The sequence below is a fragment of the Nicotiana sylvestris genome, chromosome 6 (assembly GCF_000393655.2).
Source record: "Nicotiana sylvestris chromosome 6, ASM39365v2, whole genome shotgun sequence".
Taxonomy (NCBI): Eukaryota; Viridiplantae; Streptophyta; class Magnoliopsida; order Solanales; family Solanaceae; genus Nicotiana; species Nicotiana sylvestris.
This window is the reverse complement of record NC_091062.1, coordinates 185,474,929-185,487,269: the sequence shown is the minus strand read 5'-3', so window position 1 is coordinate 185,487,269 and position 12,341 is coordinate 185,474,929. Positions and strand designations below refer to the sequence as shown.

Genomic DNA, 12,341 nt, shown 5'->3' with positions numbered 1-12,341 from the left:
AATAGATTCCACAATCCTTTTTTTTTTTTTTTGGGTGATTCCTTTCTTGTTCAAGTTGAAAAGTACTACGTAAAAATGAACGATAGGCTTAGAAACTAGAAATGTCAATGATTCGATTTGACCTGTTGTTATCAATCTTTTCAGTTAATTTATTATGTATGAATAAAATTAGACTTTTTTTCCGTATTGTTCCATTATCTCAATTTCTCCCCTGTTTCAATTTGGTTCTGTTAAATTTCAGTTCCATATTTTTAAAGCATCAAATAAGACCACTAATATCACTAGGATTCTCAATGTGTTACCTAAAAATAGGAAACTCCAATGTAACATCAAAAAGTTTCAATTCTCATGTTAAGAGAACAATGAGATTTGGATTGGCATAAGAAAAATGGTTTTTCGGTAGCAATCATTTTTAAGTCAAAAAAACAATAAATTGGGATTGGTCAACTTATTACTAAAAAGGCTAAAAAGAGTTTAAAAGCTAATTTGACCAGCTTAAAAGCCAATCCGAACCCCTCAATATATGAAATGAACAACACTAACTTTTAAAATATACATGCTTTCAAAAGTATTTTTATAACTTTTTGTAGGCGCATTATTTTTTACTCTACCATCAATGTACACTTAAAAGCATTGCCTCCTTTTAGTATTGTTTGATTGAATATATTAAGAAAAATCAAGACTAAAACTAGGTGAACGAACAAAAGTATTTAACTTAAAAGAAGATATATGTAAGAACTAAAATCCAAAAGTTGTCTGATATAGAATATAAACAAAATACAAAAGATAATTTGAAGTCATGAATTTGCACTTGAAATAAATATCTTCTAGCCAACTTCTTGGACTTTCTAAATTATGAAATCGTATCACTTCCTATTTCTCCACATGCAGCAGAAAAGCCTCATTAAAGAAGGTTAAACTGAAAGCACTCAATAGTTTGACTTAGATACATGCTACCATGAATCTTGGCGCGCGACAAGACAAATTCTACTCAAAATTCATCCCTTATTGATAGTACAAGGTAGTGTACAATCATACAACACACTGGAGAAACACAAAGTAACTCTGGTAAGTGCAAAAAGAGCTACCCTCGAGCTGTTCTGCACCGTATCACATTGCTCATTTGCTGCTGATATGTGACAATTCCAGCAGCAGCAGCAGCAGTCTGTAAGTAACTTAGGATCTTACGCACAACATGCCCATACAGGACACATTTGTCTAGCAATTTTTGGGCTGATACTTCAACTTAGTCCTGATATAACTTAGATTATTGAAGGCAGAAAGAATAATTCAAGAAGCTGGATGGCCTGGGACCTTACGAGCATAAACCAGCACCATCACAAAGTCCTTTGCTGATGAACCAATAATAGCTGGTATTCTTTCTGATGTAGTAGTTTCAAGCCACATATCTACCAAAGTATTCAGTTGTAAAGTGGGGACTATCAACTGACCCATACATCTAACTTCAACCTACAAAATAACCTAAACAGTCAGCACATCATAGAACTGGAACCATGACAGATATGCTTCCCCTAAATAACACCCAATTCTTGAGTCGCAGATTGTGGAATCCAAGGAGAATCAGTAATGCACGAAGAAGATATAAAATAGGTTCATGGAAATGCTAAGACTCATCATAAAAAACACAACCTGCTCACCTGCTTGACTTCATCTTACTTGTGCTGAAATGACAATAAACCATGAGAAAAACTCGGTCACTGATAGACCCTAGAACCAAAACTAGTTATAGCCGTCAACTTCATTAACGACTTGATATAGTCCAGCTAGTATTTGTCAAATATTTTAGCATAAATTGCTTTGAACAGCTACCTTCTTCCAACATTGAAACTAACACGGATTACTAATTTCACCATGTATGGTGTGTAACAAACAATGTTATTCTGCGCCTACTTCTACGCTTCTTTACAACCCTTTCCCATCTCAATTTGAATGAAATGAAAGGTAAACTGGAAAATAACTTACTAGTAGATGCCACATATTCTCGTTGAACATCACATAAAACATGTTACCATCCCTCATCTTAATAATCAGATTAAGTCAAAAAGGTTAAACTGTCCAAGGTTAATGTTACCAAACATGATGCAAGGTAATTTCTTCAATGCTGAAACAATTTCTGCACTTATTCCCAAAATATTTCTCCAGTTGGACCAATTCAAAAGGACCGAAACCAACTAGACCAAAATCACACCCAACAGGACAAAGAATTAGAAAAAAATCAAGCCCCTCCATATTTTATTTGAACTTCGACCAGAATGATGTTGGATTGTTTAGTGCATAAATGTTGAGAACATTCTGTAAGTGGTAAATGGCAGCCAAAGAGCAACAAAAATTACCTCATCTTCGCTCATAAGATCTAACTTCCTCATCAGATACTTTTGGATGAAAGAAACGGGAATATTGCCATCCCTGCAACAGAATGAAACAGAACATGAATACTATAACAAAAATGTGCAGACAGTCGCAAAATGCTAAACTAGTGGCTGTATCCGACTATAAGTGGACAATTTAAATCTTAATTTTAGTGCATGGCTGTTTTACCCTTGACCTTCCTATAGATCCTCTCAGTCTCTATAAGGACCAACCAATTGGCCACAGAAAATCAGAACGGATTGATGCCGGTACTTATAATACCAGAAGAAATACAGTAAAAGGTGGATTATTACGTCCCTTTCAATATTTTCAGAACCAACTACTGATCCAATGATATATTGAAAAGACTGCCAATAGATGACAACATTCGGTGAGATAGTGAAAGCAAGAAATTATGAGGGTGTTTGGCTAAGCTTATAAGCTGGTCAAACTACCTTATAAGCACTTTTCGACTTAACTACGCATTTGGTAAAGTTAAAAGTGCTTATAAGCCAAGTGCTTATAAGTCAAAAATAAGCCAAAAGCCAATATTTTCAGAACCAACTACTGATCCAATGATATATTGAAAAGACATGCCAATAAATGACAACATTCGGTGAGATAGTGAAAGCAAGAAATTATGAGGGTGTTTGGCTAAGCTTATAAGCTGGTCAAACTACCTTATAAGCACTTTTCGACTTAACTACGCATTTGGTAAAGTTAAAAGTGCTTATAAGCCAAGTGCTTATAAGTCAAAAATAAGCCAAAAGCCATAAGCTGGTCACCCCCAGCTTATGATAGCTTATAAGCACTTTAAATTTGATCAAGATTTTTACTATTTTATCCCCAAAATATTCATTTTTAGAACAAAACTCCTACATCGATACTCACAGTCCCAAGTATATTTTCAACCTAAACCCCCCCCCCCTCAAGTCTGCAATTCTCATGCACTATTTAAGATAAGCAAATTCTCTATTTCTTTGCATATTTATATCAATGTGATTGTGTATTAATCTTTGAACTGTATGTAATAAATGAGGACATATCAAATTTTTGGTGTATTATTTTTTTAGTGTTGTGGTGATGAAGACAGTGTTTGTTTTTCTTCAAATATTTTTTCCTATTTAGATTTATTTTTCACTGAGAAACTTTTATCAATTTATTAATTCTTATAACTTATGATTATACGCTTATCATAAAGTAAATTATATTTATCATAAAAATTATCTTATTTAAGCACAGTTGTATTTAAAATAAAATGACAAATAGAATATTTTGTATTTGAATCGATCTGGAATCTAAAATTGTAAAGAAATTACGCACTTATAAGTGTAAACAGTTCTAAGGTTATTTAAGTCATTTTAACAAAAAAAGAGCTTATCAGCACTTTTTAATCAAATAATGCAGCAACTTATTATCAATTTCAGCACTTGTACCCAAACACGTAACTGCTTATTTATTAAATCAGTTTCAGCACTTAATGCTTATCAGCTACTTCAAATCAGCTATCCAAACGGGCTCTATATGTAAGATGTTCATATAGAGAGGCAACACTTTAGAAGCTATCAAACAAGTGAAGGGAAAAAAGGAACGCAAAGCTAAAAGCTCATTTGGTAAAAATGCTTTGTAAAACAGGATGCAACACACAAATATTAGTCATCAAGTTGTCCAAGGAGCTCCAGAGACAAAGAAATGTCACCTCAGCTTATCTTAATGGAACAAAGAGAAAGAGCTAATGGTGTTAGATGATTGACCTATCAACTCTACCAACTAACCACCACTGTAGTTCACAACCATGTCTTTTTTACCTTGCATTCAACCCAATTTTGTAGGTCGAACAACAGGAATTTGTCTTAACTAGTTGCTTATTTAAGGAACACTGTCCCAAACCACTTACACGGAAAGGGCAGACCAACTCTTCAATGTTTAAAAAAGCAGTTCCCTTTGGTACCATAATTGTCTTCAACATATTCTGCTTAGACTCCAAAATCCGTATCCTCCACATATCTCTATCAAGAAATCCAATTAGCAACTTCAGGGCACGTAATATATAATACTCCCTCCGTCCCATTTTATGCGGCACCCTTTGACTTGACACAAATTTTAAGAAAAAAATAAAAACTTTTGAAACTTGTGGTCTAAAACAAGCCTTAGATATTTGTGTGGCCATAAATCATCTCACTAAGGATACAATGGGAACTTTTGAGTTAAATTGTTTCTAAACATAGAAAGTGACATTCTTTTTGAACAGATTAAAAAGGAAAGAGTGTTATATAAATTGGGACGGAGGGAGTAATGGTTATGGGAGTGCTGTATCACACTCAATAAAAATTCCGACCTAGTTGAGGTCTATTATATGTGGACCCATTTCAACCTAATACTCAAATTAATTTACGGGCTCTCTTACACTAGAGGTTCTCTACACCAGCCTGGTGTAAGTGAATTAGGCGACTATGTCTTAATCACAACTAGTTGGTATCACCTATATATCATTTGTTTTCTTTCTTTTCTATTCTCCTCCAGGTCTGCATGAATTTTGAGAGATTGTAGTCCACAACGATCTCCATGTAATTGTAAGTCTGCTTCGTCTCCTTTTAACACATTTAATCATTATTGTATTGCACTTATATACTACTGCATTTATAGATTGACATAGAGCATAACAAAACAATCTCAGGCGACCCTCTCCCATTTTATCATCTATATGTGCTATTTGTACCTTCCCCTAATCTTGTATGAACGCATATCCATCTCAATATCCGTATTTCTATTACACTCATCTTAACTGAACAACGAATTGCTCTCGGTCGTAACCTTCTTATGATCAAATGGATTATTGTAAGTCCAAAATGTGAACAACTCAGCAAGAATCCATTAGGCAAGGTACTAAAATGGCCCCGCAGGTCCTCATACAGTGGCTTCATTAGGTGCACGTCTCGTGGAAGTAAATGAAGTTAATTGTCCTCTTTTGTTAGAGTTGGATATTAAGCCCTTTTGGTATATGAAGACAGGGTAATTTGTTCCATGCATGGAATTGTTTGCACATATAAATAACTCTTCTAAGTGGGATTGCCATCTGAGTTCACTCTATATTCCAGATGCTCTCCGACTACATCCGTTTCCAAGGAGGTGTCTGCACAACAAGTGATAGATGTCCAACTCACAGAATTATAAATTTTAAGAGTAAGGGTCTGATTTTCACTTGATCAGCTAAACTGGCTGGCGCTGGTCCAATCAGTTCTAAAAGCAGGGCTAGCTATATGAAGATATAGTGGGAAAACTATATGAAGATATCCAAAATTCCAAATCCATCAAATGTGAAAAGGTAATACAAGCTACTAAGTTAGCTTTAAGACAAACAAGATCAATCAATGGAGCAAAAGAAGCTGTCTAACTCGTTGGAGAGAACTACCCTAAGTTGGATGTGAAATTCCCTCGTATGATATTTTGCTACAAGAAAGAGGTCAACCAACCAATAGTAAGTAATGATGCCTTGGAGAAGACATCAAACACCAGTGGTAAAAGACCACAACAAGAAAAATAAATGAGAAAATAATCAATTGTCAGAGACTGAGAAAAGGACATAGCAAGCTGGGAAAACTTTAGTTAGTCTTTTATAAAGATAATAAAACAAGATTGCTTTCTCGCTGTAATCTTGCAATTACCAATTAGTCTCCATGTCATATTGAACACCATGGTTTAACTTTATAGGATTTCTGGAAGAGAAATATTGACTTTGAATAGTTAATTCAATCGAAGTAAAAATTATGGTTATTCTATTACAAGGAGGTCTAAAAGGGAGGTGATATGCTACTTTTGGCTTATTTTGTAGCTGGCACATATTATGATAAGATGCAAGATATTTCAGTTTAGGAAATGAAAATCGAATCTGTACAGCTTAAATCGAAGAACATAACATACTTAGTTTTATTCCTTTCTTGGCACTAGGAGAAATCGGTGATGCCGTAGTTACCACCAAAAGAGATAATTAGCATCTACATTCAAAATTCGAAAAGAAGAAATGATACATTATTCCCTCCTCCACCCTCTTACCATATCGATAGAGCAAAAGATATCGAGGCTTTAAGTATCTAACTCGTGCAGCCATAGAAATTTTTTATGCAATTCATTCGGATCATTAGAACTTAACAAAGAATTCTAAGACCAGACAGAAACAGCATCACAAGATAAATATTACACTACAAGACAGCAATGACATCACAAAGAAGCTTACTTTATTCTCAAGTAACTTGCAGAAATCTGGGGCAAGAGTGCACCTCCCTCCCTGAAACAATTGATTGGAGATTCATTGAATAAAATCATTTGGAAATACAATTTCTTTCTCAGAAAGATATACATATAAAAAGGATTCTACAAGATAAAGTAGATTCTTACTGATCTTCAGCGGCCACTAATGAGAACCAAATTGGATTAATCCTTCTTTCACATTTGGTAGTGATTGCATCCAGCACAGTTTGTGGTGAAATACTAGATTCTCCAAATTCTGTTGCCTTCTTTTGGCGATTCCTTCGCAATTTTTTAGTTTTATCTGATCCCAAATGAGAAGCTCCGCAGTTATTCTTGTCATCGTGAACTTTGATTTTCAGTCCACGTTTTTTCACTTTAGTTTTACGGACATGAGCTTCATTGCCAAGGGAATGCAGGCATTCTGATTTAGCAGTAGAACCTTGGGAAGTAAACTTCGCAGACTTGCTCTGGTTTGCTACTTCGACCAAACAGTTCAAAGGTTTCCATAAATCAACTTTACCTTCCCACTGGTCCGTGCCATTCTCCGTTTCGTTATCAGGCGTGGGTTGGCCAGAAAGCTCAGCACTGGAAGAATTCTGCAAAAGCGGCAGGATTAAGTTTAACAAGAATATCCACCCATATACGCTTGATACTGACCTCAGAAAATATTCCAAGGAAGCCTAAGATGATGCACCACACCACTATTGAAGAATGACTTTACCTGCCTTATGTTCTGAGTGAACTTGGTCAAAGTCTCAGGTGAACTAGAGCTATCCAGTTGATCTTCTCCAGATATTTTTTCCTCTTTCTTGATAGGTTTCTCAACAGAAAAGGTGGAGCCTCGTAATGCTTTTCTTGCCACTGATTTTGATCTTCTTCCTGTTGTTCCAGTCTGTGTTGATACTCTTGGAGTGCTGACCACTAGTGAAGATAGTGATCTCTCTTTTCTCCTGACTGGAAGGGCAATCGGAGGCACAACTTCAGGTGCCTGCACCTTTTGCCTCTTGTAAGGGAATATCTTTGCTCTTACATCTTGCAGATTATGATCTGGCCTGAAATGAAAAGGGAAAAAGAAAAGATAAATTGACATGTGGAGTATGGCAAATAAGAAAAGTTAACCAGAAAACCCCTCAGTCACTTTGAACCGGCCCCATCAGTACAATGTGCTGTGTCTATTTATCTCTCTCTTTGCTCAAAATGGGAGCAGGTTCGGAAAAGGACCGAGTGTCTAAGATTGGACCAAAAGGGTCTCTAACGCCTTCTTTTTTTCCTTCTTATAGGAGTTATTCAACAAAGATTTTCCAGGATAAGGCAGAAAGGCGGAACAAGCTTCAGGAAAACCTCATATTTCAAGCAACCATGAAAGTGAATACTATACGCATAAGTGCAGGTATGTGCACTCATAATCAGCAAATATTCATGCTAGCCAATGAAGCATCTCACTGAGCCTAACCTAAGGTAAATGGTGAAAGCTACCCAATTTTGTTTTAATAAGATATATGTGCAATCATGATCAGCAAAACTTCATGATAGCCAATGAAGTATCTCACTGTGCCTGGCCTAAGGTAAATGGTGAAAGCTACCCAGTTTTATTTAATAAGATATATCCACAAGTCAAATGTTGCACTAAATACTCCCAGTTCTCTTTTGTCATTCTCTCTTCTACTGCCTTCAAGAACTTCCAAGATCTGCAAAAGTGAACTTTAATCCTAATGTTATCAAGGCCATTCTTAGAGTACAGGTCACCTTACTTTGTCTATGTCAAGTTTCCTCTCTACATATCGCAAGAAATCACTTGTCATTGCCTATGTGGTCTCACTTGGCAGAACCTCTAAATGTATCACAGATCATCTTTTTAAGTGAATTCGAAATTTTGCAGTGTGTTCAGTTATAACTTTCTAGTCAATCTTAGTGGTACATAGTACAAACACGGAAGAGCGCTTTGATTTCTGCCCAGTCTTCTAAGTGAAATCCTAATTCATTTATGATAAGCACCAAAACAATCATGTAAAGCACTGTGATCTCTGTTCAGTATTCTTAAGATCCTAACTCATCTATGTCCAGAAAGCACGAAATATTGATGAACAACTTGGAGAATAGTTTATTTGGCGATGAACTACGTAGAGAATAAAAAGTAACTGTGCTGGGAAAAAGTGGAAATTTCAATACTTCATCGAATTTCCATCCTCCTATGAGCATAGCACATTGCTCTCAGAATCATCATTAATTGATGTTAGGTCAGTAGAAAGTAAGAAGGTAACACATGCACAGCCAAGCATTTGGCTTCTTTAAATAATAAAAAAAAACTATAAAGCTAAAGTCTCCACCCCATATCTTTCACACAAGGGTCAAGACGCTCTAACTTGTTGCATATGCATATCAAACTTCAAAGGGACAACACTGCAAAGCAGTCTGGAACTGAACATGCAGTACGCTTCATGCTGTTAAAATTGATAGGCTTACAAAATGAAGTTAATCAAAAGAGTGATATGCTACTAGAAGTTCCACGTATAAATGCAAAAGGTAAAACTAGAACTATCTACATCAATATGCCAATCGAGCACTTAAGCACACATTTGCATGTGAAGATTACAGAAAAAGGAAAACAGTGAGAGTAGGAAGATATTTATGACCTCAATTTCTCTAATGGGACACAACCCAAGTCAATATTGCATATTGGGCAGCATTCCGTTTCTTCATCAGAGAGCTTCTTATAGATGCATTTCCTGCAAACTGGGTGAAATTCAGAAAGAATATTATCACAGGAAAAAAAACTCATCTTTTCTAGAAACAACAGAAGCTAGTGTCGATATTGCTCAAATAAAACAGCAAAATTATTCTTTTTAAGGGAAATGAGAAGAATGTAAGGAAGTTTAAGTCATTTATTAACCATGATGTTTAAAAAAATATACACTGATTAGGGTCAATCAAGCATATTTTCCTCCTTATATGATTAGCCAAGAAATTAACATTCCAATAACTGCATAATTAACATAAAGATTTCATAACAATTTCCAATTGAACCCTATGAAAATTAAAGAGATATAGCATAAGAATAAGTCATGTGCCACTTCACCACATTTTGTTGAAGCTCAATTACACATAATGAAGCTAAGTGTCCGTCTCTCTCTCTCTTTTGGAAAAGCATCAAGTAAATATCTTGAACAGAAAATTTCCACATAAATCAGCAACTGCCAATTTAATTCATTACCGCTGAGTAAATATGTGAGGTTTATTTAAACAAGATTATCAATCAAGTATAGCTCGTTCTATTTAGTTGATAAAGCAGATGTCTTGAATAGAAAATTTCTATATAAGTCAGCAACTGCTAATTTAATTCATTACAACTAAGTAAATGTGCGACAATTATTTAAACAAGCTTATCAATCAAACAGGTATAGCTCGTCCAATTTAGCTGATAAGGGCAAGATACTGACTTTATGTTCGACCCACCCTATAATCGTTCAAACACTAAGCAGACAAAGAGGTATGTTCAATTCTCTTAAAAGAAAAGACTACATAAAAGCTCTGAGCACATTAAAATCACCCAAATTTTGATCCACCTAAAATGATAGTACAAATAAAGCAAACCCAGATCGAAAATTCAAATTTCCAATAGAAAGAACTTACACGTGTGAAGACATTCGGAAACAGTAGTGGCATCTCTAAAGAGCTTATGGCAAAGAGGGCATGTTATGCATGCCGCAATTCTATCTCTCTTCACTTTCACCACTTGATTCGCCATATTTCTCATACTCTTTAATTGATAATCAGCTCTTCACACTTAATTAGAATTCTTCAAATTTGAAACCCAGTCCTCGTTATATCTCCTCAGTCTCAAATCTCACGTAAAATCAAGCAGTGCATGTTACAAACACCTGGAATTTACGTCCATTTGCCCTTTCTTTATCTGCATTAAACCCAAAAATAGAAGCTAACGATCATCAAACAGAACTATTTATGCAACAAAACTGTTACCACAGTAAAGTGACATGTGAATCTGGGTATAAAAAGATTGAAATTTGAAAAAATGAGTAGATTTGATTTGGGAAAAGGAGACGTGGGTTGGTGATGGATTTCGGGTAGGGGTGGGGGGGGGGGGGGGTCGGGTTGTAGATGATCTCCTCTCTTCTTCTCTGTTACTCTGTGCGTTTGTGTGTTCGTGCAATTTGGGTTTTGGAAGTTGAAATCGAGAGAGAATGGCTTGAGGCTTCGTGCTCAGAATGGCATGAAATAAAGAGAATACTTTCTGTACTTTGTTTTTTTTATATATTACGGACACAGTATGTACTTACAGTTTTTCTGTTTTTACAGATATATTTTTTTAAAGTCAAATTTTACCTTGTACTATTTGAGATTGAATAACTTTATTAAATTCTTTTGTCTAATTCTACCCTTGTCATTAGGAAATAAATCTTATTTTTGCTCTTGATTGTAAATCATTTAAATTTTGACGAATAAATATATTTTTTTAAGAATTTGAACACGTAAAATTCGCCTATCGTGCTCAGGGGAGGATGTAGTCCTATAACTTTAACGTAAATTTATAACGTAGAATAGCAAGGTTTTATTGAATTCAGATAGAACATAAATTTATGTGCTAAAATTTATTGAAATCGCAATAAATTGTAAATACTAACCCATAACTTTAACGATATAATGAGTTAAATACTGAAAACCTTAAAGGTTAAACTCAAAGAGTTTAAATCCTAGTTTCGGCTATGAGAGAACCTAGCAAATAGTATGAGATAATTAGAATAAATTTAAAAATTTTCGAATTGTATATGGATATATTTGAACATCTTTTCTTTTTTCCTTAACCAGTATATTATTTTTTACTTCTATAGAATGTTATAGGAAAGTAAATTGTGGACTCAAGACGAGTTTTTTGAAAATAGAGGGGTTTAGATGATAAATGTGGCGTTAGCGAATAGGAACAAAGACTGGGCATTTTGTATGCGTGACGGCATGCTACAAAAAGGAGGGTTGGCGATTAATTGTGTGTCGAGGTGCATGTTAGCTTGGGCGTGCTACTTAAGAATTCTCTTGTCTTATTCTTTTTATTATTGTGCGAGGAAAGAGCTTGTTAAAAAAAGCATTACTAGTATTTATGTAGTTGTAGTTTATCTATTTGAAGATATTTGAGTAAGTTATAAGTAGGGGTGTTCGTCAGTCGAGAACAAAATCTCATTTCTTTGTGTGCACAAGTACCAATATGGCAGGTGACAGGGAAGAAAGTACGAGAATAATAGGTGACCTCCTAACCAACCTCATGAACGTCATCAACGAAAGCTGTGAAACATCAAACGAAGACGTGACATCCAATGCATCCCCTAGGTGAGGGATCACCTCCCCCTCACTGCAGCATTACAAAATCTCTGGGTAAGTGAGCCTCCACATCTGTGGCAGAGGAGACGCCCCCAACTGTAAAAAGCTCCTTGAGGCATGGCTGACTGACACATTAACCAACGTCCTTCATAAGCCCGCTCGGAATACGGGTACGGAGAATGCAAGAGCCTGTGTTATACAACCAGTAGATGAGCAGCATAATTAACTCCCTCTCCCACCAACGACAGATATTACTCACAACGTCAATGACAATGTAGGTGACAACACTCTTGAAGCGATTTTGAAAAGGATGGAGGAAATGGAGAACGAGAACAAGGTGCTCCGAGATCAAATGAAAGAACACCGAGAAAGGGTCGATAAAATAGCGGGCGCCC

At 35.6% G+C, this 12,341-nt stretch overlaps 1 protein-coding gene across 1 annotated transcript; it reads right to left on the bottom strand.

Moving 5' to 3' along the window:
• Window positions 1–732: 732 nt before the first annotated feature.
• Window positions 733–10,841, bottom strand: LOC104224790 (E3 ubiquitin protein ligase DRIP2-like). The gene is made up of 7 exons (XM_009776499.2): window positions 10,249–10,841; window positions 9,252–9,351; window positions 7,340–7,670; window positions 6,766–7,214; window positions 6,605–6,655; window positions 2,355–2,427; window positions 733–1,470 (listed from the first exon to the last, which is right to left on the bottom strand). Exons 1-7 carry the CDS (start codon window positions 10,370–10,372, stop codon window positions 1,291–1,293), a joined length of 1,308 nt encoding a protein of 435 aa, XP_009774801.1. The 5' UTR covers window positions 10,373–10,841; the 3' UTR covers window positions 733–1,290.
• Window positions 10,842–12,341: the final 1,500 nt, after the last annotated feature.